Here is a 27,431-nt window from a genome sequence, read left to right on the forward strand (position 1 = left end):
ATATTATTTTTAATAATACTTATGTTAATTACAATTACAAAATAATTTTAATGTGTGTATTCTTTCTTATTTTATCATTTTTTGAAAGTTTTCTAAACATTTTCATAAAATTTGAACTATTTCTATTCAATCGATATTTTTGTCAAAATATCCACCAATATTTTTTCGATATTTCCGATATATTTGTAAAATCCCAGTACCGATATGTCCGTGTTTATTGATATTTCAAACTTTATTGGTAATTGACTATCTAACCATGTTAGGAAAAAATATAAACTCTAAACCCTTTGAGAGATGCTTCAAAAAATTGGAATTCGTCTTTGGGTTGTCAATTCAGTTGGGTCTTTCTGATTGTTATGGGACAAGTACATCTTTGTGAGATTAAAAATTGTAATGTTGTTTGAGAAGACTTGGGTGAATTAAATTAGGTGTGTGAAATTGTGCTTAGAATGTAAGGATCTTAGGATAAGTAGGATGGAAAGTATAGTATATAAAAAACATAACCTTCTAAATCGGAGTTATTCTATTCAGTTATGTTAAATCTTTTCTAAATATCTTTTCATGCTTGATATTGTATGAATGGCACTAGATAAAATTTAAAAAACGTGTATATATATATATATTTTTAAAAAATGTAGTTTATGGTTTATAGTTAAGTTTATTTCATAAATTTGGATCTTTTGTGCATAATGTTTGTGTGTGATATTTCTAAATGGTTCTTCCCTTTTATCTTCTTGGAATTTGTAGGGCATGTTTTTTCTTGTATGCATTTATGATCTCCTTGCCAAACACTATTTAAGGATTGAGCTTGACGTTCAAATTACTTCTATATGGTTGCATGTGTATGACTTTCGTGCTATGAGGTTTTAGTATCACTGACACACTTTAAAACTGGTCAATTTTCATAAGTTTATAAGGGTCAACAAGCAAGTTATGTTTCATTTGCTTTTGTGCAATTGGAGTTATATGTCAAGTTAGCCAGATTCCCTTAAACAGATTATTCTATTTAACACCATTGGTAGTGGAGAACTGTGATACCTGGACTCTTCAACTTCTTCCAATGTATCCATGCTTACATGATATAAGTAGGGGTGGGTGTGGGATTATTGTCGGATGTTCTTATTTTGGTTTGGATATTCACTATTTTGATTTTTTTTTCTTTTTAAATTAAGGATAAAATAGAAAAGAAAGTGATTTTTCTTTCTTTCTTTCTTTCTTTTTATATGTGTGTGTGTATATATATATATTTTTTTTGATAAGCAAGCAAATGTATTAGAAGAGGCAAGAAACCTCAAAGCATACAGGAAGTATACGAGGCTACAACCCCTCAAACAAAAAACAAAACAACCCAACCCCTACTTGGAAGCTAACCACTCCAAGAAGCCTATTAGGGAGTTCGACTCCATATCAATATACACTTTAGCCCAACCCCACAAGTTATACACAAACGAAGTTTTTAACTTCTAAAAAGCTAACACTCCCCTCTTAAAAGTTAGCCTATTCCTCTCCTTTCAAACTGTCCAAAAAATAAAAAGCGGGATGGATTTCCACACTTTTTTCCTTTTTCTCCCCACAAAAGAGCCTTTCCAACTATTAAGAACCTCCTTTACAGAATAAGGAAAGACCCACTGTACACCACACAACGCAAGAATGATATCCCACTATCCTTTTGTCACTGTACAATGAATTAAGATATGATTGATTGTTTCCTCTTCACATCCACACAAGAAACACCGGTTAGGGAATTGCCACCCTCTTCTCTGCAGCCTATCCAACGTGAGAACCTTTCCCCAAGTAGCTTCCCAAGCAAAAAAAGCAATTTTGGTTGGCACTTTGCCCACCCAAACATTGCTATGAGGGAAGTCCGCACCATCAGCATTATCCAATACCCTATACGCTTTCTTGACTTTAAACAGCCCGTCCGCTCCTTCCTTCCAAAAAACCGCGTCTTCCTCCAAGGTTACACTATGATTCCTCAACTCAACTAATAGATTGCCCGCCAACCCCAACTCCCAGTCATTGAAGTCTCTTAATAGCCTTAAATTCCACCCTCCTTGACCCAAATTCTGATCCCAATAATCCTCCATTGTGACGTTCCTTTGGGCAGCCATGGAAAATAGGTCCGGGAATCCTTGGGACAGCACACTGTTTCCACACCAAGGATCTAACCAAAACCTAATTTTATTGCCTTTTCCCACCTTGAACACCATGTTCTCCCAACACCAATCGGACTCCTTCAAAATTTCCTTCCAAACCCCAACTCCAAACACCCCATTTGCCTTCTTTGTCCTCCACCCAAACTCCTCTTGCCCGTACTTAGCCTCAAGCACTTTTTTCCAAAACTCCTCCTTAGCACGCGCAAATCTCCAAATCCATTTGCCTAGAAGGGCTTTGTTCAACCAAACAAGCTTCCTTATCCCCAACCCTCCCTTTTCTTTGTCCGCGCACACCACCTCCCATTTGACTAGGTGAGCCTTGTTCCCCCCATTGTCGCCTCCCCATAAAAAATTTCTTTGAATCATTTCTAGCCTTCTTGCCACTGATTTAGGCATACGGAATAATGACATTTGATACAATGGAATGCTGGCCAGCGTGCTCTTTATAAGCGTGAGTCTCCCTCCTTTGGACAGAAATTGGCGTTTCCAAAGGGCCAACCTCCACCTCATTTTCTCCTCCACCCCATCCCAAATGGATGAGGCCCTATTAGGCGCCCCAAGTGGCAGCCCCAAGTAAACAGTAGGCAGCTGACCCACCCTACACCCGATTTCAGCAGCCATATCAAGAACCCCTTCCACCTCCCCTACCGGAATGACCTCACTTTTGTCCAAGTTAATCTTTAAGCCAGATGCAGCTTCAAACCAAAAGAGGATCCAGCTCAAATACAACAAGGACTCTTTTTTTGCCTCGCAAAATACTATTGTATCATCCGCAAACAGAAGGTGAGAGATGCTGATGGCCTGCCCTCTACCTTTCCATATCCTACAACCATAGATGAACCCCCCTTCGACCGCCCTCGTGATAAGCACGCTTAGAACTTCCATTCCCATGACAAATAGATAGGGGGAAAGCGGGTCCCCTTGCCTTAGCCCTTTTGAGCTTGAAAAAAACCCAGCTGGAACCCCATTCACCAACACCGAGTATTTGGCAGTGGAAATACAGCTCCTCATTCATTCAATCCATTTTGACCCGAACCCTATCTTTTGCATGACCTTTAGCAAAAATTGCCAATTGATGCTATCATACGCCTTCTCAATATCCAATTTACAAATAAGACCTTTCTCTCCTCTTTTTTGCCAAGAGTCTATTATCTCATTTGCAATTAGGGAACCATCAAGAATCTGTCTCCCTTTAATGAAAGCATTCTGATCCGGAGAAATCACCTTTCCTATGACTTTTTTAAGCCTATTGGCCAGCACCTTAGCCAATAATTCATACAAACCCCCAAGCAAACTGATTGGCCTATAGTCACCCAAATCCTCCACCCCCCCTTTCTTCGGCAACAAGACCAAAAAGGTATGATTTAGGCTCTTTATGAAGGAGTTTTGTTCATGGAACTCCTTGAACATATCCAACACATCCTCCTTGACGATCTCCCAACATCTTTGCCAAAAGGCTATTGTGAAACCATCCGAACCCGGGGCTTTGTCCCCATTCATCCCCATTAATGCTGCACAAATCTCAACCTCAGAAAAAGGCAGTTCAAGGGCTTCCGCTTCTGCAGGGCTGATCTGCTTCAGCAAAAGGCCCCCTATATCCGCCTTCCAACCCGAGCTTTCCGAGAGAAGTTGCTGGTAAGCATTTGTAATTCCTTCCCTCACTTCTTGTTCCTCTGTAAGCCTCACCCCATTTATTTTAATTTTATCCAGGGCATTGGATCTCCTACGGGCATTGGCCATGCGGTGGAAGTACCCCGTATTCCTATCCCCTTACCTAAGCCATAATTCCCTAGATAGCTGTCTCCAGTGCACTTCTTCCATCGACACCCACTTAGCATAATTCTCCTTAGCTGTTTTTTTGTGGCCTGATTCCTCCTCTGTTAAACTTCTCTCTTCTTCCACTGAATCCCAACGCTCCACTTGCTGAAGAGCTTCAGCTTTGTTTTTCTCCAACCTTCCAAAAACCTCCTTGTTCCACATCTTTAAATTTTGTTTCAACCCCCTCATTTTCACCGCTAGCCTGTAACTTGGCCTGTCTCTAGCCACTATCCCTTGCCACCACCCCTCTATCAGATCTTTAAACCCCTCAGCTTTGAGCCACATGTTTTCGAATTTGAAAGGGGAAGGGCCTCTCCTTATCCCACCACCCTCAAGCAGAACCGGGAAGTGATCGGACGTTGGACGGACCAATCTTCTTTGAATAACCCTACTGTATCGGTCTAACCAACTGGGGGTCATAAGAAATCTATCCAGCCTGGCCCACGATTGATTATTGAGCCCCCCACTCCAAGTAAAGGACCCCCCTTGAAGAGGGATATCAACAAGCCCTAGCTCATCTATGATCTGGGCAAACCTCCTCATAGCTGAAGTAATCCTCCCATTTCTACTTCTTTCAGCTTGGTACAACACTGAATTGAAATCACCTCCTAAGCACCATGGCTCCTCCCACAGTCCTCTAATAGCCCCGAATTCCTCCCACAAACACTCCCTATCATCTCTAGAGAAAGGACCATAGACCCCTGTGAACACCCAGATTGCTCCATCTCCCACGTTCCTGAACCTACAGTAGATGGAGAATTGGCCCTCTTCCACCCCCAATATCTCCAACGATCTTTTGTCCCAACAAATCAACACACCCCCTGCCGTCCCCATGGCATTCAAAACCTTCCAATCGAGAAATCTCCCCGGTCCTAGACTCCTCACCACCTCTTCCGACATAATTTGCATCTTTGTTTCTTGAATACAGAACAGATCCACTTTTTGTTTTCTAATCACTGACTTGATTACTTTCCTCTTGGATCTATCATTCACACCCCTCACATTCCAACTCAGAATTCTTAAATTCATTGGGCAACTGAACTTTGGTACCCTCTGCACTGTGGAGGGCCTTTCTTCCTAGAATCCCCTTCATAATTAACAGAGCACTCCAACCTCTTAAGCTCCCTTTCGAACCTTGAGGTCTCCAATAGACCTTTGTCTATTATCTTCTCCCTCCTTTTCCTGATTTTGCCCAAAAAAGCCAGAATTTCCTTCTCCAGACCTTCCGTTGAGAAACCCAGAAAATGACTGAATTTAACTAGGCTGCTTTCCTCCCAATTGAACTGATCTTCCTTCCTATCTTCTTGGAGAGCCGACTGGTCTGTAGTCCACCCCGCATTCCTACCCATAGGATCGACACTGTTGACCTCAATCAGATCCCAACAGCCATCCCTTCTCCCTGTATATTCTTCTACACTTGGTCTTCTTGACCCACTTCCAACCAGAATTCCTTCCCTTTGCACCCCAGAATGGTCGTAACACTCCCTCTCCGGAGTCCGACCGAAACAAAAGAGATTAGAAGAAGAAGACCCTTGTGCCCTGATACCCCCCATATTTACCTCTAAGCCATACCTCGCAGCTTCTTCCTCTAGCATCTTTTCTGCCCACTGATGGTTTGGGTCTGGTTGTTGCCTTCTACCCATTTCTTCTTCTCTGCATCTGACGAAGTCACTCTCCAGATTGCCAACTTTAATGTGACCGTTGGAGCCAGAGGGAAGGATTTTTAAAAGAAGACCATTATCCACGAGAGGGGTCTGGGCTAAGGTGGCTTTTCCTTTATGATTATGGCCCAATCCATAGTCTGCAGCCCGCCCCGAACCACTGGATTGTTGCGGCCCAAACTGGCCTCCCTTAGAAACATCACTAACTGAAGACATAAAAGGCCCATAAGCCCAATTCGTCTCCCGGCCTGGAGCTAAGGGCCCAGTCTTCGAACTGGAGCCCTGCTGCAAGCCCACTTGCGCCTGTGAGCCCTTCACAGCGGAACCCACTTCCTGCGACAGGCGATCCGTCACGTCCTCTGACTGACGCAGCACCTCGAACCCCGCGCGCGTCATCTCCTTCACTCGCGGACCGGCGCGTGTATTTTCGTCACCTCCTTCCTCCCTTCTTGGACTACACCACAGACCCTGTTTCCACCCCTCTTCCAGCCTTAGCAACGGCATCGTCTCCTACCATAGGGTTAGAGAATAAGTCATCTCTTCAACCCCTATCTCCAGTGTGTCAGGGCGACCCTCGCCGTCCGACCTGACCAAGATCTTGGCCCACTGCAGCTCCTCCATGCTCTCCGTCTGTGGGTCGACATCTAAAAACCCACCGCACGCGTCGCCCACCCTTCTCAACACCGACGGGACCCATAGCGAGATTGGGAGCCCTAGAATTCTCACCCACACTTCCTCTCTTACCTCACCTTCCTCCAAACAACCCAAGCTTTGATTCCAACACTCCAAAGCCATTTGAACTCCTCCCACCACTTTGTTACCAGAGAGGAGAACTCATCTCGCTTCTTCCGCGAACTCGAATTCCAGCAAAACTCGTCCTATACCTAGCCTCGCCATCCCCATCTTGCCTTTCAAACCCCAGGTCTTTGCCATTTCCCAACCCAAGTGTTCCAAATCTTCCCCTTTTGTATTGCTAGGGCACCATTTTCCGATCAGACAATGCTCCAGCCTACTCAGGTTCCTGCTTAACTCCTCCCGTCCCACCTCCACTCGGATTTTTTGGACCCCTTATTCCATCCCCCTTTCACCATGTCCGCAAATGACCTTCCCTTCACCAACTCCTGGCGTGGCCTTCCCATTATCCTCATTTCTTCTTGTTGGTCTTTTTTGTCCATGCTGGGGTCCATCTGGTGAAGAGCCTCCACCATCGCCATCCATCCCCCCTTGTCCCCTTTGCCCTTCGGAATGCAGATGCTATATCTTTTCAGCTCCAGATCGACAACCCCCAAACGCAAAAAAACAACCCCCCCTGTTGGTAACGCGAACCAGGGAGAAGCTTCGCCCCTTCTCCTTCCAGCTCTTTTCCCATCTTCCTTCCCTCGCATCCTCGATGCACTGATGTAGGCCTTCCATGAGTAACCCTACGCTATACGCCCCCATGCGTACCCAAGACGACACCCCTTTCTTGCTTTCTGCGATGGTGATTAGGGTTTTTCCTCCCCTCTCCACCATTTCCAGCTCAAAGGACTTGGACTCCACCCCGAAGCACCTCGTCTTCCTTTTCCTCCTATTCTCCGCGCGACGAGCATTCTCGCCTCCGGCAGCCTCAGTCGCTCTCTTGTTCTCGACCTCTTTCGCTCTCTCGCTCTCTTGCTCTCTCGACCTCTCTCACTCATTTCTTCAGACCTTTAACAACTATGAAAACCATATCCAGCAGTTGAAAGATGTGTGTATATATATATATGAAAGATATATTACTTTTTTACTTCTAATTGAATTTTTCCTTTACTTTGTCACATCCAAGAACCATTCGTATCATTTTTTGGTTGAGTTCCTATATTGTAGAATTTGAGATGTGAAGGATCAAACATCTTGTCACACATTCACCCATACGGAAACCATGTAATATAGATGGGAAATGATATTTTAAGAAAGAAGAATAGAGGGGCTGGCCATGCTAATGCATTGTTTTTGGAGAACTGATTGGTAATTTACTGTCCAACCATGTCAGGAAAAATATAAGCTCTTGATCCTTTGAAAGATGCTTCAACACATTGGAATCCATGTCTAGTGTTGCCAATTTGACTGGTTCTTTCTAATTTTTATGGGACAAGCACATCGATTTGAGATTAAAAATCATAGGTAGCTTTCAGAGTCTTGGTTGTCAATCATAATGTTGGATGGGAAGTCTAGACTAAGGGTGAATTAAATTAGGCATGTGATGAAATGCTCAGAATGTGAGGATCTTAGGATAAGTTAGACGGAAAAGCATATTATGTAAGGAACAGAAATTTACTAAATCAGAGTTATGCTATGTAGTTATGTTAACAATTTTTCCATTTATGTTTTTGTGCTTCATTGGGAAATAAATCAAGTATTATTTTTGCGCTGTAGAATGGCCCATTACATCTTCTCATTCATGGAAGGCCCCAAATACATTTTTGGAGGAAATCCTTTTTGGAGAATATGTTTGCAATATACCATTTGTTTTCCACTTGGCTTGCCTTTATTAATTCCTTTATTTAGTGACCAATAAAAATTTCATTTTATGTTACAATTATGTTACAGGGTCCATAGTATGATGGAAAAACTCGCTCAATTTACTGATATCCGATGTTGCCTGATAGTTGGAGGGCTTTCATCAAAGGTTTGGTTTTTAAAGGTTTTTTTTTTTTCTTAATTGCTTAACTTGTTATACACCCAGTTTTTGTGCTACACTCATTTTCTTGATATGATGCTCCTTGCAATTCCCTATTTTCTGTTACAGTTAAAAACTGATCTACTCTACCACCTTGATCTGAATAATTTTTTCTTTTTTGATAAGTACCTTGATCTGAATAAAAACAAAAGGTCAAAATGGGAAGATAGCTGAAATTTGTCTTTCACAAAATACTTGATCTGAATAATTTGTGAATGGCAAATTTCAGCTATCTTCCCATTTTGACCTTTTGTTTTTGTGAGTATTTAACAAATTCCAGTATTCTGAACATTCAAGGAAAAAGTTCTGATGGATTAATGAAGACACATGTTTGCATTAGCTTTGAGCTAAGAAGCATATTTCACAGCTGTTATTCAGTTACATTTCATCTCAACATGGACATGGTGGAAAAGCCTAAAATCTTTTACTGTTACATAGAAAAAACCTGAATTACTGTACTAATTGTTTTCTCTTAAAAGGCATAATGTGGAGCAAAAGCAGATAGAATTTTAGTTACTGAAATTTATTGCTGCTAATGCAAAGTGCTTCTCGGATGGTTCATTTATTTTGAAAGTATTGATTGCCTCTTCATCATATAATTAACCTTTTTACTTGTTTTGTTTGCATCAAAATTGTTATGGTGATGGCACATTTACTTTAGATGCAAGAGACAGCTTTGAGATCAATGCCTGATGTTGTTGTGGCTACCCCGGGACGGATGATAGATCATTTACGCAATTCCATGTCTGTGGATTTGGAGGATCTTGCAGTTCTAATCCTTGATGAGGCAGATCGCCTTCTGGAGCTTGGATTTAATGCTGAAATTCGTGAACTGGTATCTTTTGTCCCCATTTGTTTGTTTTTGTTTTGTTTTATTTTGCTTTGGTTTTTTTTTAATATATTAGATGCACTAGGCAATGGTAAATAAACAATTTATGCCAAAGGGTTCACATCCAAGGCATGTTTCAGTTAACATACAGGGTAACTACCCTTTTTCATGTTTAACTAGTAAACATGCAATAGTGATTTGACATATTGGATTTTTGGATTCTTATTCCCATTAATGGTTGACTTAGAGATGTTGCTATTTATACCTATCACATTTCAATACACTCGACTTCTATGTTCACTCACCTTCAACCCAGTCTACTTCTAACTTCAGGCATTGCTTTTCCCAACCTCTCTTCTTCTTTGTGAGATCTAAGATCACATCTTTGGAATTGTAACCTCTTCATCCTCCTCTTATTTCTGATCTCCACCTAAAACTTAACCACCCAAGTTTCTCATGGATCCAAAAGATAGAAGATATTTCAAAGATTAGATTGATTTTGAAATGTGAAGTTTAAGGATTGGGATTAATTTTGAAAATCAATCTTTTGGCTGAATGGTGACTTCACCTGTGTCCATCAATGTGTTGGGTGGAGCATACATTTATTTACATAAAAAATGTATTAGAAGAAAAGCATGTTGCACCCTTTTGGTATTGACCTATGACCAATGTTTTAAAAGCTAAAGGCAGTCTTAAGGCGTTTTATCCAAATGAGGCGAAGTGTAAGCCTTGAGGTGGAACAAGGTGTAAGCTTCAACTTAAACAACAACAACAACAATAATAATAATGCTAAAGAAAAGAATATCAGAAATCAGAAAATTCTAAAAAAGTCATTGGAGAATTTAATAATAAGAAAACTGTACAATTCATAATAATCAAATTACTTGTTAATCATTATAGTTTCTAATTTCATTCCTCTTGTCTCGTCTAAAATCCAATTCTCTCTCATGGCTTTATCAAATAATCTTTAAAACTACCATTACCATCACTATTAGGATCCTCCAATGAATTATAATTATATCCAATTGCTCTATTAAGGAATCTTTTTTCCTTTCTCTATTAATAATAACATAATGACTATATATAAGCTTAGCCGCTATAGTGACCAATAATCCCTTTATTTCTTCTTCCCAATCTCATCTTTCCTTTCCATTTAAAGGGTTAATTGGTAACCAAATAAAATAAGCCCTTATATTTTAGAGGGTTTAACCCTAGTCTTGGATACATGACAAAACTTGTAAATCCACACCTAAACCTTGTAAAAGTGCAAATCATTAAAACCAATAAATATTGAAGCTTAAACCTCTTATAAAACCATACAAAATGTCTATAAAGGCCCCAAAACCACTAAAACCTTTTTGAATATTTGAGGTTTAAGGCTCGATAGCCTTAAGGCTATAAGCTTCAACAGGCTGAGGCTTAAGCCTTGATTACCTTGTACTAAGGCTATAGCCTCGAGACTAATTTGCATAGTCTCGCCATGAGGCGAACCTCAATAGCCTTTTAAAACAAAATTTTTCAAGTGTTTCATTCTATATGGGTGTCTCTAGATATTGGTAAGGTTGAAGATATATGCATATTTTAACAATAAATCTGCAAATACATGCACATGTGTAGCCACAATGTTTGCATTTGGGAAATTGTGGTGCTTGACACCTCGTGTTATATTGTATGATCACACATGAGAAGAGGCCTCTTTCGTTTCCCCCCATCCCACTTTGCTGGTTAAAATATAAGCGAGCACAACTCTGTTACATGGGCTAGGCACAAATGTTGAGTTTGTATCTTGGTGTCAAATGCCTAAATTTCCAGATTTTTGGATATATGAGATGGTTAGATTATCAAATGTATAAGTTTGTCGTATTTACCCTTGGACAAGATGATATTTACATGTGTTTACTATAGTGTGCTGGTCATGCCTATTTTCACTTATTCTAATAGCTTGTGATCAAAGAACAAATTAATAAGTTGTCCTACAAAACTTCTAGTGAACTATGCTTTTCCTTCTTTTGTTGTCAAAGTTGATTATTGGATGCCTATTTAAGAATAGGTGTGTGGGACATGTGCACCTGTTTGATAGGTTCCATGTAAATGGTTAATTCATTCATTTTGAAGTGTCCCATTTGCTGAGTCATAAGACTTGAGATATAGATAAGATAAGACGTCAGGGTAAAAAGGAAAAGAATGGTAAAATTTTGGCATGGGAATCAATGGTTCTTGTGTGAATTTTTGTATCATGTCACTTTCAAAATTTTCAGAGTGCACTGCCCAGATAATTTTTAACTGCAGGGCTTTTCTAGCTGAAGAGGAAATGAAGAAGAACAAACACGTGTCTGGTTGTTTCTTTGTTTTAATGCAAGGTTCGGTACTTTGCAGGTTCGCTTATGTCCTAAACGGAGGCAGACCATGCTATTTTCAGCTACGATGACTGAAGAAGTTGATGAGCTAGTCAAGCTTTCTATGACCAAACCAATGCGCCTTGCTGCTGATCCATCCACGAAACGGCCAGCAACATTGACAGAAGAGTAATTCTAATTGACCTTGCACATTTACTAGTGACTCAGACTTGTTTTAGCAATATTCATTACGTTGTAATTTACTTTTGTCTTAAATATGCACATTAATCTGAATTGCCTTTTTCTAAAAAATATAATGTGAATCATTTTTATATTTATGTCCAGTTTTTACCTTAACCAGCTTTGATCCAACTTATCAGACTTATAGTTGCTCTATTGTAGGGTGGTACGGATACGGCGAATGAGAGAAGTAAATCAGGAGGCAGTTCTTCTTGCATTGTGCTCCAAGACCTTCACAGCAAAAGCGATTATCTTCAGGTTTTTTATTTCAATACAAGTCAAAGTTATTAGCTTCATGAAGTGGTGAAACTTTTTGGTTTTTGTGTTATGGGATATGTAAATTTATTTTGAAAGATGGAGAGGTATCTAGAATTGTGGATCACTTTTGACCTGAATATAACAATGCGATGAATATTAAAGGGATAGTGTTTGTTCAAACTTGTGGTTTGGGGTTGTTAGAATTGTTTAGGAAGATGAAACCTTTCCATAATCACTGTCGATAAAAAATTACATCTTGATTTCTTTTGCACTCCCCATCTCTATTCCATCTTGTTTCTGTGGTGTTTTTTGTTTACATTTTCATGGAGCTGAGGTTTCTAGGGTTGTGATTGTAATATCAATTACGATCCACAAATATCAAATTGAAGTCACATCTTCAGTTTCAAGCATTCTGCATTTCTATTCTATCAAAAGCCATGTCTTGACTAGTTGAGTTAATAAAGAGGGCACCTACCTACCTGCAACTTGTAAATTAGAATTAAAGTATAATTTAAGGAAGTTTGTTAAGTCAAAGTACTTTTGTTTGGTTATTTATCATTAATATTCTGTTCTTTTCTGCTGATATGGATTTTGGGCTTTCAGTGTACTGATTTTGCATTTTGTTGGCAGTGGAACCAAACAAGCTGCACATAGGTTGAAGATTTTGTTTGGATTGGCTGGCTTTAAGGCTGCCGAGCTTCATGGAAATCTTACACAAGTCCAGCGTCTTGATGTGAGTTTCTTGACTCTTTCATTTGGCTTGGATGCTTGGTTCTTAACAATACCTATTTTCCAAAATTTGGTGCTATAATTTGGTACTAAAAGTGAATTTAATGCTAATTGAAGTTTGCTTTGCCTTCCTTTCTTATTGAGCTAGGCTTTGGAACTTTTCAGGAAGCAGCAAGTTGATTTTTTGATTGCAACAGATGTTGCCGCTCGTGTAAGGATATACTTGAGTTCATGCCCTGAATATTTTTCTATATGTACATCATTCTCCAAATTTGTTTGCTGATGAATCTTCAACAAAATGAAATATGAGGGCAAAAAGGGGAATTGTTTGTAGATGAATAATATTTATATCCTGCTTTCTATCCTCACATTTCCCATACCTGGAAAAGGTTAAAAAAAATAAACAAATAAATAAAAAAGAAGAAAGAAAGAAAGAGAAAAAGAAGAAGAAGAAAGAATTATGTTTTTGTCCATGCATGTATCTATCTCCGCTTTGGGTTTGCAGGGAGGGGGCCTAGGGCACAAGTACCAATCAAAGTTTTTTTTTTTTCTCATGGACATACACAAGGAGTTCAGCAGTATAAAATGGATGAAAATAAACCATGTTTTTTTTTTTTTTTGGTGAGATCTCACCTTTTGGTGCCTCTCTGTAGGGACTTGACATAATTGGTGTTCAAACAGTTATAAACTATGCATGTCCTCGTGATCTTACCAGGTAAATTTATTAACTTTTTTTCCCTTTTTCCTTCGTTTTTTTAAATATGTTGCTAAAACAATGATTTACTTGTTTGCATTTATTCGTTATGTTGATGTGCATACCCCTATTTTGCATACCCAGTTTTTTCAGTGATGTCGCTTCATTATTAGCTTTCAGCTTATATTATAAGAGTGTTCAATGGAAAGCTGAGAGGTTGTATATGGGAGAGATGCAAAGGGTTATCATCTTGGATCAGATTTGGTGATGTAGGGCTCAGTAGTTTGTTGGTAGGAGTGGAGACCTGCTGTAGAGATAGAGATGAGAGTAAATGGTCCCTCGCATGGGAGGAGGAGGGAAGGAAGTATAGATTGGAGCGGCGTACAAATGAGGCGGGTAGATTCATTTTTTGCTCTGTTCGTGATCTGGAGTCTAAAAGGTTTTGCTTAATTTTTCCAGAAGGAAAGAGGCTATCTGGGGGATGGAATACCTTGGCTGAGAAGTTGAGAGAGGTTGGGGTAGTCCCAGTTAGAGGAGCAAAGGATCCTCTTTCTCTTGAGGTGCTGAAGAAGGAAAAGGAGCCTGATCAAAGGACATATGCAGATGTAGCAAAACTGAGAGTGGGGAGACTAGGGGATAAGGTTTGGCTGGAAGCGGGAAGGAGGGTGAAGCCTGGTAGATTAGAGCAGCTGGGCCGTTGCTTGGTGGGTAGATGGGATAAGGTGGAGAACCATCCCCCTGCGTTGGATGTTCTGAAAAACTGGGCTGTCCATGCTTGGCTTCTCCATGGCAAGTTGGACTTAGCTGTAATGGGAGGGGGCTAATTCTCTTTGAGTTTGAATTGAGTAGTGAGGCAGAGCGGGTTCTTGCTAGAGGGAAGAGAAAGGTTCTAGGTAGTGTATTATTTATGGAAAGATGGCACCCGGAGGTGGGGTGTTTTAGCTATGGAGCTTCGGCTAGTGAGGTATGGGTGAGAGTGGTAGGTCTGCCCCTTCATTTATGGAATCGAGAGGTGTTTAAGCTGATAGGAGACGGCTGTGGTGGGTTCATTGCTGTGGATAACAAGACGGAGTCAATGGCAGAGCTGCAATGGGCTAGAATGTTGGTGAAATCGGCGGGCAGGGACACCCCTTCCTCTGTCCAGATTGTGGATGAGATGGGGTGCTTCTCAGTCCAGCTATGGTGGGAATCACCACCTTGGTTCTCTCAGGTGGTGCCGGCGGGAAGTGGCCTCGGGATTGGGGATGAAGTGGATGCTGAAGATACAGGGAGTAAGTATTGTGATGAGTATAGAGATGGCGTGCGGGAGAAGGTTGGACAGCTGAAGGAGCAGAGGGGAGCAGTTGAGCCGCCCTGTGGTAGTTCTTCAAAAGGGGATTCAGTTTGTCCAGTTGAGCTGGCTGAGAGGGGGCCTGGAGAGGAGGTGACTGATGGAGAAGACAGCTGCGGGATCAGAGCTCGAGGTGGAGGGAAATCAGCAAAAAGGGGAGGTTTTAAATCTGGGCCGGCAGATTGTGTGTTTGGGCCTGATTGGGAGGCCCAAGTAAGAATCGGGCTGGGAGATGATGGTTTTAAGTCAGATTTGGTGGGAGCCCAGTTTTTTGGGCCTGATTGTGTCCCCAGGCCCATCTCGTTAAGAGGATGGGTAGTGGGCTGCGAGGAGAGGCCTTTTCTCTTTAAGGGGGTGATTGAGGGCTGCGAAGGGGGGGCCGACATGGGTCTTGAGCCCGAGTTGGGAGGGATAAGAGGATTTAGGGCTCCTCCTCGTGCCGAGGCTGGGGGGTGGATCTTAGGGCTCCGATGGAAGCGCCGGGTGTCCAAGTTATGGAGGACGGGGGGATCGCGTGCTTCCTAGGAGGAGATTGGAGGGAGTCGGAGTCTCTAACGGAGAAGGCGAGAGCGCGGATGACTGAAGAAGCGCTGTCGGCTGAAGCATCCAGGTACGAGCCCGTAATCGATGTTCTTGGGGGGGATCGGGTTTTCTACTCTTCTTCTTCTCTTTCTGGGTGCGATCGGGCTATGGTGGTGGGGGGAGTTAGGGGATCGGTAGGCATTGACGAAGGGGTTGGATTTCAAGCTCCTTTGCGTGCCGTGTTGACTGATGGCAGTCCGTGGGAGTCGGAGACAGAGGGGGGAAAGAACAGGGGTTTCGGAGCAAAGGAGAGTGAGGATCTGGAAGAAGATGAAGGCCAGGGTTGCGGATGGGACGACAGTAGCTTGGCTAAATTCAGTAAAACTTTGGGATTTTCGACAGTTGGCGTTGAAGGGGAAGTCCTTAAATTACTGTTAAGGCTGAAATCAAGGAGGGATCAAGGCAAGAAGAAAGGCATTGCGGGGATGACTAGGTTTGATAGGGAAGTGAAGAAATTGGAATGGTCGATTAATTATGAAGGAGAAAGCAGGAAGAAAGGCTCGGATAGAAGAAACGGGGATAGAGCTCTGTGTCTTAAATGAAAATTAAAATCCTATCTTGGAATGTCCGGGGGGTGAATGATAGGAATAAGAGAAGTACAATTAAGGCCTTAATCAGATCCCATAAAGTGGACTTAGTTTGCTTGCAGGAGACTAAAATGTCTCAGATGTCTTTAGGGGTGGTGAGAAGTCTTGGGGTGGGGAGATTTTTAGATTGGGGAGTTCTGAATGCGAGGGGGGCAGCTGGAGGGGTGTTGGTTTTTTGGGACAAAAGAGTTTTGGAGCTGGAAGGGATGGAGGTGGGGCTTTTTTCCGTCTCCTGTCGGTTCAAGAACTGTGAAGATGGATTTATTTGGGTTTTTTCAGGAGTGTATGGCCCTACTGTAAAGAGATATAGAGAGCTGTTTTGGGAAGAGCTTGGGGCCATTCGTGGTCTATGGAACGATCCTTGGTGTATTGGAGGTGACTTCAATTTAATCAGATTTCCGGATGAGAGTAGAAGAGGGGGAAGATTGTCTTCTTCAATGAGAAGATTTTCGGAAGTGATTGATGACTTGGATTTGAGGGACCTCCCTCTTCAGGGGGGTCCATTCACCTGGAGTGGAGGTCTGAATAATCAAGCTATGACCAGGATAGATCGATTTTTGGTGTCGGAGGATTGGGAAGGTCACTTTAAGGGGGCGGTGCAGTGTACCCTTCCTAGGCCTGTGTCCGACCATTTCCCTATTTTATTGGATGGGGGAGGGGTTAGAAGAGGTCCTACTCCTTTCCGTTTTGAAATCATGTGGCTTAAGGAGGAGGGATTTATGGACCTGTTGAAGGGGTGGTGGCAGAGTCTAAGCTTTAATGGCTCGTTTAGCTTCATCCTTGCTGAGAAGTTGAAGGCTTTGAAGGCTATTCTAAAGTCATGGAATAAGGATGTTTTTGGGCAGGTGGGTGTCAATAAGAAAGTGGCCCTGGATAAGGTGAATTTCTGGGATGGTCAGGAGAAGCTTCGTCTCTTATCTTTGGAGGAAGTGGAAGCTAGAAAGGTAGCAAAGGGGGATTTCGAGAAATGGGCTCTAATGGAGGAGATTTCTTGGAGACAAAAATCAAGAGAAGTTTGGCTTAGGGAGGGTGATAGAAACACTGGTTTTTTTCATAAAATGGCAAACTCCCACAGAAGGAGAAACTGCCTGTCCAAGATTAAAGTGGATGGTGTTTGGTTAACTGAGGAGCAGGAGATAAAGAGAGGGGTGGTTAGAGCTTTCAAGGACCAATTGACTGACCCGGGGGGCTGGCAGCCTTCTATGGAAGGTCAGGACTTTAATAAAATTGGAGTGGAGGATGCAGCTAGACTGGAGGAGGTTTTTTCTGAGGAAGAGGTCTTCAAGGCTCTTTCAGACCTGAACGGGGATAAGGCTCCGGGTCCAGACGGATTCCCCCTTAGGTTTTGGCAGTTTTGCTGGGATGTTGTCAAAGGAGAGATCATGGGTTTTTTGCTAGAGTTTCATGAGCGCGGCAGATTCGTTAGGAGCCTAAATTCGACTTTTCTGGTCCTTATCCCAAAAAAAGCCGGCGCCGAGGACCTTAGAGACTTCAGACCAATCAGTTTGGTGGGCGGGTTGTATAAATTGTTGGCAAAAGTGTTAGCCAATAGGCTTAAGAAGGTAGTGGGCAAAGTGGTGTCTTCAGCTCAAAACGCTTTTGTTGAAGGGAGACAGATTCTTGATGCTGCCCTTATTGCCAATGAGGCAATAGATTCTTTGTTGAAACGAAATGAGAGTGGGGTGTTATGTAAGTTGGACTTAGAGAAGGCATACGATCACATAAACTGGAACTTTTTGCTGTTTGTATTGAAAAGCATGGGATTTGGGGAGAAGTGGAATGGGTGGATCTCCTGGTGCATCTCTACAGCTACGTTTTCAGTATTGATCAATGGCACCCCGGAAGGCTACTTCAACAGTTCAAGGGGGCTGCGTCAGGGGGACCCCCTATCCCCGTACCTTTTCGTGATAGGAATGGAGGCCCTAAGTAGGCTGATCCATAGAGCAGTGGGGGGAGGGTTCCTATCAGGCTGTAGAGTTAATGGAAGAGGCGGGAATGGGGCTTTGGTCTCTCACTTGCTGTTTGCCGACGATACGTTAGTGTTTTGTGAAGCTTCTGAAGATCAGATGGTCCACCTAAGCTGGTTGTTGATGTGGTTTGAAGCCATATCAGGATTGAGAATCAACTTGGACAAAAGCGAAATTTTGCCGGTTGGTAGAGTGGAGAATTTGGAGAATTTGGCTCTTGAGGCTGGCTGTAAAGTGGGCAGGCTGCCTTCTACCTATTTGGGGATTCCGTTGGGGGCGAATCACAAGTCCGTGGCTGTTTGGGATGGGGTGGAAGAGAGATTTAGGAAACGGCTGGCCTTGTGGAAGAGACAATTTATCTCCAAAGGAGGGAGGCTTACTCTAATTCGGAGTACATTGTCAAGTATGCCCATATACTTGATGTCTTTAATCCGAATGCCTAGAGTGGTTAGTCTAAGGTTGGAGAAAATTCAAAGGGATTTCTTGTGGGGAGGGGGTGCTTTGGAGAGGAAGCCTCACTTAGTTAATTGGGAAATTGTTTGCATGGATAAAAGGAAGGGGGATTGGGTGTTAGACGCCTCTCCACCCTTAATAGGGCCCTTCTTTGCAAGTGGAATTGGCGTTATGCGATTGAAAGGGAGAACTTTTGGAGGCTTGTCATTAGGAGGAAGTTTGGGGAGGAAGAAGGGGGTTGGAGTTCTAGAGAAGTTAGGGAGAGCTATGGAGTTGGTTTTTGGAAGGAAATAAGGAAGGAAGGCGCCCTTATGCAAAATAAAGTGGCTTTTGTAGTGGGGAATGGTAGAAGGGTAAAGTTTTGGAAAGATATATGGTGGGGGAATCTCGCCTTATGCAATTCTTACCCCTCCTTGTATGCTTTTGCCTCCTCTAAGGAGGCTTGGGTTGAGGAGTTTTGGGACACTTCGGGAGGGGAAGGGGCTTGGAGTCCTAGATTTTCTAGGTCCTTCAATGATTGGGAGGTGGAGGAGGTGGAGAGGCTTCTTTTGGCAATCCGAGGTGCAAGGCTTAGTCCTCTTATGGAAGATAGACTGATGTGGAAGGCGAATTCGAATGGGATTTTTTCAGTTAAATCGCTCTATAATGATCTTTCTTCAAGAAGAGCTGGTCTTTTCCCTCACGGTGTGATATGGAACCCTAGAGTGCCTTCCAAAGTGAGCTTCTTTGCTTGGGAGGCCTCTTGGGGTAAGGTGCTCACTATGGATCAGCTTAAAAAGAGGGGGTGGGCTGTTGCTAACAGATGTTTTTTGTGCTGTGAGGAAGAGGAGTCAATTGATCATATCCTTATACATTGCTCCAAGGCAAGAGCTTTATGGGATTTATTGTTTGCCCTTTTTGGAGTTTGTTGGGTCCTCCCTTCTTCGGCTAAAGAGACCCTTATTGAATGGGGGGGCTGCATGTGGGGTAAGAAGCATAGAAAAGTATGGAAGGCAGCCCCGTTGTGCCTTTTTTGGACGATTTGGTTGGAAAGAAACAGGATTGCTTTCGAAAACGAGGACTTTTCGGTTCATAGGGTGAAAAATTCTTTTGTTTGTAATCTTTGGGTTTGGACAAAATCAATTGTAAATGAAGGTTCTATTACTTTACCTAGTTTTATTGATTGGCTAGGCGCTAGATGAGGGTCGGGTTTGTATTTTCTCTTCTTTTGTGTGTGCCTTAAGGGGCCTTTTGTATACTTCCTGTATGCTATTGGGTTTTCCTCTTGGTGCCCTTTTCTAATATATTGTTGCCTTTGCCTATCAAAAAAAAAAATAAGAGTGTTCAATGGTCCTACTCTGTGCATTTGACTGGTTCTTATATTTCTTTCTTTTTTTCTTTTGTTCTCATTTTTGCAGTTACGTTCATCGTGTTGGTCGTACAGCAAGGGCTGGTAGAGAAGGATATGCTGTTACATTTGTAACTGATAATGATAGATCTCTCTTGAAATCTATAGTAAGCATCATATTTTCTTAATTTCTCCACAAATCTATTTCTTAGGCTTTCATTTTTTCTTTTTATAAATTTTGGCAACGCTACATGATAGAGGTGTCAGTTGAAAATCGCATCGTGTCATGCTAGACCGTGCAAACCAAATGGGTGGCCCAACACAACCCATGAGCCCATAGGCCAATTGTGTTGTGTCGTGTTGTGCTAGTGGGCCACCTTATTTTGTTAATATTTAATTTGTTTTTTCAAGTCATTCTATGGAGTTAGAAAATTTTTCATTATTAAGTGGAATTTCTTTTTTATTTATTTATTTATTATTTATTTATTTATAACCGAGGAACCTTCCATGGCCAAACCCTTAGGACTCTCCATGAGGACCCAAACCTTAGGGTGCTGATCACCGTGCAACAACTAGCATCAGGTAAATTCAAGGTATTATTAGTGGTAGGATTCAAATTCAGGACCATGTGTCACTTACTGGGACCATACTTCCTAGTGTTCGCCTTGACCAACTGGGCTACCCTAGTGGGTTGTTATTTTAAACATCTTAAATAATTATACCTTTATATATATATATATATTTATCAACTTTATAATTGTAAAATTTGTAGAAATTTTAAAATTTTGGTTTTAAAAATAGAAAAAAAAAATCATATTTGAATTTGTTGTTGATCGTAATAACAACGAATTTAAAATGTTGGGATATAAAAGAAATTGAAATATAATTCTTTTATTGAATATTATAACAAATTACATGAAAAAAGAGGGGAAAAAAGTGAGAATTGCATCACTGTAGTTATTGATTTACTTATTTACCCTTTAAACTAGCTGTTATATAGTTATTGAAAAGGATGTTTATAACATTTGACATATAAAAAGAAAAAAACAAAAAGGGATATTTGAACGGGCCAAGTGGGCCGACATGATGGGTTGTACCCTTAGGCCCAACATGACCTGCTACGGTAATTGGGTCAGGCCGGCCTAGCCTAGCTCTGATCTTTTTTCATGCTAGGCCATGGGCCAAACTAGGCGGCCCAACCCATTTTGACACCTCTACTACACGAGAACCCTATGGCTATGCCTTCCACCATCCCAACAATAGAACCGTCGACTTTCCGCTAGTTGGGAGCTAGGAGATACTACTAAGCCACAAAGTCTGTTTATGACCTCTATGGATGCCTTGGTATCATCCTTCCTAGAGAAGCAATTTATGTTTTAGCCACTTAATGGCCCAAAGGAGGAAACTGGTGTTTTTGCAGACCGGCCCCACAAGGATTCCCCATGTTCTAACAGCACGAATTCTCTCTTGAGAGAAATGCAGATACATTTCTTATGAATGTAGGGGCATTTACTTATGGGTTCAGTGAGCTCTAAGTGAGGGGAGGGAGTTGTTTTTTGTGCTTCCCCTTAGCATTGTTTGGCCTTTTGGCGCCTTTGTATACAATGCCATATCTTTTCATTCCCTTCTATTAGGCACTTATATTCTTTCTTTGACTATAAAAAAAATTTACTCATGGGTTTAGGCCTAGCATGTGGAAATTTTTTAGTGGAACTACATAAGTATTTTTCCTCTTCATTATCTTCTATTCTGATCTTTTTTCTATTCTTCTCATGTTGTTATGCACTCCATAAAACCTTAAATGTTGGCCCTAAACCAGGTCCTTAACTTTTTGTTGTTTGATCTTGCCTCTTGTGAGATCGATTTGATTAGTTGAATTTTTGTCAGTCTGAGAACTGGTCTACATCCCTTATGTTTCATCGATTTTTTTAGACTCTGAATAAAAAAATGAAACTGTGAAGAAATATATTGAAAACTGCTTGTTAGCTGCTGAGGAAGGTGAAATTTGAAATGATGCACTATGAATTTCCCTAAGCTAGACTGTTTATTTATTTGGTGTTAATGAAATTGAACTGGGAACCTCCTCCACCCCACCCACCCCCAAACCCCTTGCCATTTGAGGCAGGCCTCAAGAGCTTCCTTTTATCGATGTAACAGGTGAAGAGAGCTGGTTCAAAGCTGAGGAGCCGAATTGTTGCAGAGCAATCTATAATTAAGTGGTCTCATATGATTGAACAAATGGAAGATCAAGTTGCTGCCATTCTCCAGGAAGAGAGGTCTTTATTGTATTTCATTGTCAAGTTGTTTCCACTAATTTTACTGTTTTGTATTTAAATTACAAGTTTTGGATTTGTGCAGGGAAGAGAGAATCCTCAGAAAAGCTGAAATGGAAGCAACAAAGGTTTGACACTAGTCTCTTATCCATTCTCCTCATGGAACGGTTGTATTATGTAGATGACTTTTCTCCATGATATCTGTTCATGGCATTATCTGGAAGATTATTGTCATACCATTTCCAGTACAAATGTCGTGGATTATGTTTGTTCTTATTTTTATATTTTGTAGCCATGGAATCAGTTTTATTTATAAAAACAATCTTATGCTTAAGCTTTGATCTTTAGTAAAATATTAAATGCTCCCATGACTTTTCCAGGCTGAAAACATGATTGCCCATAAGGATGATATCTACTCACGCCCTAAAAGAACCTGGTTTGCAACAGAAAAGGAGAAGAAGTCTGTGGCAAAGGCAGCAAAGGTAGTTTCATATTGCACCATTGTTGTTTATTTGTATTCATTTGTAAGTCTATATATAATGTTGTATATGTTTTGTCTGTGAGTTGGCATTTCCATATTCTTCAGTGAGAAACATGATGGCCTAGGATTTGAAGGAGAATATGGCAAATAGAGCAGGATATTGAAAAAGGAATATATAGGTGGTCGCAAGTGGTTGGGATTGAGATTCTGTTGAGTTATATTTGTTTCCAAGTTGATTAGGTTGTTATCAGTTTAGAACTGGTGATAACTTCCAGTTGAGTTTATTTAGAATATATATTGACCTAAGAAACTTGTCAATAGTTATAACAATAAATTTTGAGCAAGTATAGGAGAGGTTTGTTAAGAATGGCTTTTTGGCAATTTTGTTGGGACATTGTCAAAATTGAAGTAATGGGCTTCTTGGTGGAGTTTCATGACTTGGGTTACTTTGAGAGAAGTTTAAACACCACCTTTATTGTGCTCATTCCTAAGAAAGGGGTGCTGATGATCTGATGGACTTTTGTTCTATTAGTTTGGTGGGGGACTTTTATAAGCTCCTAGCTAAAGTTTTGGCTAACAAACTAAAAAGAGTGGTGGGAAAGTGATATCAAATACCCAACACGCTTTTGTTAAGGGAGCAAATGAGGCCATCAAGGCTAAAAGGCTAAAAAAGTGGGGTAATATGCAAGATGGGTATTGAAAGGGCTTATGACCTTGTGAATTAGGGTTTATTAATAGCAATCATGGAAAAAATGGGTTTCGGGGCTAAGTGGATAAGATGGATCAAGTGTTCTTTAGCTCACTTTTCGGTTTTGATTAATGGGACCTTGACAAGTTTTTTCCAAAGTTCTAGATGCCCAAGACAGGGAGACCCTCTTTTCTCTTTTCTTTTCATTATGGCAATGGAGTTACGGAGGTGCTTCCTGTATTTTGAAGAGGGCAATGGAAAGGGGCTTTCTAGATGGCTTCTTGGCTAGTGGGAAACGTGTGAGTATGGTAGTGTCTCATCTTTTATTGTGATGGCACCTTAAGTTTTTTGTGACTCAAATAAGGAGCATTTGGAGTTCTTGAGTTAGGCTTTCATGTGGTTTGAGGTTAGTTCTAGTTTAAAAATTAATTTGGATAAAAGCAAGTTGATCCCAATAAGGGAGCTTTCTAATTCTCAGGATTTGGCTAGGGTGTTGGGGTGTAAAGTGGGCTCTCTCCCTCTTCTTATTTGGGCTTCCCTTTGGGAGCTTCTTTCAAATCTTTATGAGTTTGGGATGTAGTGGAGGAATAATTTTAGAAACGACTATTTGTGGAAAAGACAGTATTTATCCAAAGGAGGGAGATTGACTTTGGTCAAGAGCACTCTTTCTAGCTTACCAATCTATCATATGTTTTTATTTGTAATCCCTCGTAAGGTGAGTTTCCCAGCCCCTTTGGTCTGAAATAAGGGCTACACATATTTGGTTGTTGTTGAAGCTGTGCAAGGCGTATTGAATATCTATTTAGTCTGTTTCTTTGATCACAAGATTTCTTATATGTTGTTGGGCCTTCATAATAAAAGAGTCTTTCTTGTGTTCACTGAACCATTCATGTTATCCTTAATGGAGTCATTACGCTTTCAAAATTTTAAAAGCTCACATTCCAATTTTCTTGTCATTGCACCATTCAATTTGTTCCCAACAAAACTGTGTTGCTTCCTTTGTTGAAATTCTAAAAGGCACAATTTTGTATTTTCATTTTTTTAAACACTGTCTCTAAGTGATTACTTTGCAATTATTTTATTTTTTATATTTTAAATTTTAAATTTTTACTACTAGTCCTAACAAGTGTTTTCTTTGAGAAATCCTGCATTATGATACTACTTCAAACTGCCCTTTTTTTATAGAAAAAAAGTGATATTAGTTCAATTAGCAACTGACTTGGCATCTACATTCCCTTGTGACAGGATTCTCTAGAAAAGGAAAATGGTTCTGGGAATAATGTAATCAGTGCCCAACAAGCTGAAGACCTCAAAATGAAGGAAAAGAGGAAAAGAGAACGAGAGGTGTTTATTGCCCTGTCTCAGAGTCATATTATTGAGTGAAACCTTTGGGATCAAGTACTTTTAACAAGATATACATTTTTGGCTGATTTTTACTGTGCAGAAAAATTTGCCACGGAAGAAGCGGCGAAAACTGGAAGCAGCTAGAGAGAGATTGGAGGATGAAAATCAAATTGACAAGTTAAAAGAAGTATTCCTCTGTTCATTTTTCTGGGTTTTGCATCTATCTTTACATGAATGCAGTTTATTGTGGCATATTGAGTGCTCTTGGTTGGACCATTTATTAGACTAATAGAACTGAATTTAGCTAATTTGGATAATCCTACCTATTGTAATATGGATTATGGGCCTTTTCTGGATTTTTATTTATGTTATTTGTGCAATTTTGAGGATTGTGCTAGATGGATGGTTACGATTTCTGTGCTGGTCACATTGTAGTGTACCCTTCTGATTTGTGGAGTTTTATGATGCATGTTACTAGATTTGCAATTCAGGGTCTTCTAAATTGGATTTTAGATTATGCATCTTGTCTATATGCCACCTTGGCAAATTTTTTTGCGCCCACCCCCCATCCCTCCTCTCGGGATTGTCATAGTGCAGATGTCAAGCTTTCATTAGTCAACATCTAAATATATGAGAATCAAGAATGTTTTATTGTTGGATGTGTATGTGTTCTCTAACCTTATTTATTGAAGCATTCCTATAATCATTTGTTTCAAGTGATTTCTCATTTTATTTTCTAGGTCTAGGTTTTTGTAATATTGGTTGCTTGGTGATTCACAGTATTCAATACTAAAAACATTGCAGGGGGGCAGGGAAAATAAGAAAGAAAAGGCTGGAAGCTCACTTGTAGGCATAGGTTATAGACGGGCAAAAGCAGTGAAGGCTGTAAAGAAGGCACAGGATGCTGGAAAGATTGGGAGGAAGGCCAATAAAAAATCAGAACGGCCTTCTCAAACAAATCAATCAAGGTCAGAAGAGATGCAGGAGCTGTTCCAGAGTGACATGAGTGAGAGAAAGCAGAAAAGAAGCATGCGTGGTGCTGGAAAGAAAAAGTCCAAGAATTCATTTAAAAGCAAGTCACGGTACGAATAAATTTATAGCGCTTTTTTGTTGTAGTTCTAATTGTACTGTCCATATGGGTTATCTTCAAAGATCAAAATCAAGATCTTGGATGCATGTCAGCTAACAAAGGGAGTCAGAGAATTAGGTTTTAATCTTTGTTTGTGCCTATCAAGAGAAGATTTTATATTGGTTCAGTCATTGCAAAATCCAAATCTGGGGAGTCTTATTTATTCATTTTATTTTTCCAAATAGGTAGTTAATAAAGAGTAATTGGTCGTTATTTGCGCTCCTGCAAAGAGAGAAATTTTCTCAAAGTGGATTTGATAAAACAAAGTTCATGTTCCTTCCTTACACAAAACTGAATCCTTTCTGATAATTTACTAACGGCAGTTTGGTCCTTTGCTTATGGCCTCTATCTACGACCTTGCATATCGTGGCATACGAATCTGCTTATTATGGTCTGTTTTCACTTTTTGGTGAAGGGCTCCGGCATTATTGTTAGCCCTTTTAGTTTTATCAGCTACTACTCCTAGTTAATATGCAAGTGGCCTCTAATTGAGTCGTTCAAATAAATCCTATTCCACCATTGTAGTTTTGAAGACCAACAAATTAAAGCCTGGTATTTCTAGCCAAAACCTATTGGCTCTAAATGATCATGGTAAAAATCCCAATAACTTAGCTGCAATGTATTACGAAAGAAGGATTTTCTCCAGAAAAAATATTGAATCCGAAATGGTTGCTTGACCATATATGTATATGTCTAGGAATGATCATTTCTTGTTGAAGTGAAACTACCTTACTTTCCATGTTTTGTTTTGCAGATACAAGCGCAAGTAACAGTATCAAGTTTTTGGTCCTACGGATGCTGTAAATTATCATCTTTAAAGGGAATGGGTCCAATGGAACATTTGGTGGGCGCTACTGCTCTGACCTGTTCAGCCATATATCACACATTCTTCTGAGCCTGAAATTCTTGAGTCTGGTCAATCCTAACCAAACCTGATAGTGTCAGTTGGGTTCCCATGTGGTGTTTAGGCTCAATTTTCACCTTGTTCTGGGTTCCTCATCACACTCCTCCTGAAGTTTGTACTCTATGAAGTCAAGATTTTTTCATATCTGATTATTGGTGAATTTTGAATTATTTGTTCAAACATTTGGGTTATTATCTCATACTCGTTCCCATGAGTTTTGTGTCTCCTGAATGTAATCTCTTCATATTATCAGTGAATTTTGAATTATTTATGATGCCATATATTTTCTGGAATAAGATAATTTAGGGGAAGAATTACACCACAATATTTATGATGGGAGACTAATTTATTTGCCAAATTAACTACAAATAAAGCTAATAGCATTCAATAATCAATAGATTTCATAGGGTGTTTAAATGTAATATTGAAAATGCACAATGCATTCAAGTACATTCACACTAGGAAAATAGTTTTTTTTTTTTTGCCCAAATTGATTCATTTAATTTTAAGTAATTTCAACATATTTTGTGTTGTTATTCATATTATTATTATTTTTCCAATTGGGTGAGTTCATAGTCTGTATCATAACTGTCTAATAAATTTACTATACCGTGCAATGTTGATTTTGGTTGTCCAAAACCCTGAAGTTATTTTGAGCCAAATTACATCTAAGTTTAATGTTCAAATGCTTCCATAAAAACATTTGTAATAGGAAAACTATATATTTTGTTAAAATTAATTGCCAATTTAATCACATTAAATTTCAATAAAGTCCATAGCATCTCATGTATTTTTAATTAAGGTGAATTCGAAAATTTTATCACAACAATGATAATTTTGGCTGTTGAAAACTCTATATAAATGTGATCCTCACATTGTGGATTGCCAACATTTATCATTAGAAAAAAATTCATTTTTTGACATTTATTTGTATTAAGGTAATTAAT

The 27,431-nt window shown here is 40.3% G+C and overlaps 1 protein-coding gene across 1 annotated transcript in view; it reads left to right on the top strand.

Moving 5' to 3' along the window:
- The window catches only part of LOC117907685 (DEAD-box ATP-dependent RNA helicase 28), a 33,044-nt gene extending 6,281 nt beyond the window's left edge, over nt 1–26,763 (top strand). Inside the window, exons 5-19 of the mRNA XM_034821311.1 lie at nt 8,204–8,282; nt 8,995–9,168; nt 11,539–11,687; nt 11,901–11,996; nt 12,627–12,729; nt 12,874–12,936; nt 13,379–13,440; nt 19,736–19,832; nt 21,823–21,941; nt 22,024–22,066; nt 22,319–22,420; nt 24,353–24,451; nt 24,552–24,638; nt 25,256–25,533; nt 26,335–26,763. Of these exons, the coding sequence (XP_034677202.1) occupies nt 8,204–8,282; nt 8,995–9,168; nt 11,539–11,687; nt 11,901–11,996; nt 12,627–12,729; nt 12,874–12,936; nt 13,379–13,440; nt 19,736–19,832; nt 21,823–21,941; nt 22,024–22,066; nt 22,319–22,420; nt 24,353–24,451; nt 24,552–24,638; nt 25,256–25,533; nt 26,335–26,350 (1,567 nt within the window). The 3' untranslated portion in view covers nt 26,351–26,763. The remainder of the gene's footprint in view (nt 1–8,203; nt 8,283–8,994; nt 9,169–11,538; nt 11,688–11,900; nt 11,997–12,626; nt 12,730–12,873; nt 12,937–13,378; nt 13,441–19,735; nt 19,833–21,822; nt 21,942–22,023; nt 22,067–22,318; nt 22,421–24,352; nt 24,452–24,551; nt 24,639–25,255; nt 25,534–26,334) is intronic.
- The last annotated feature ends 668 nt before the right edge of the window (nt 26,764–27,431 follow it).

This window comes from Vitis riparia, chromosome 18 (genome assembly GCF_004353265.1).
Source record: "Vitis riparia cultivar Riparia Gloire de Montpellier isolate 1030 chromosome 18, EGFV_Vit.rip_1.0, whole genome shotgun sequence".
Lineage (NCBI taxonomy): Eukaryota > Viridiplantae > Streptophyta > Magnoliopsida > Vitales > Vitaceae > Vitis > Vitis riparia.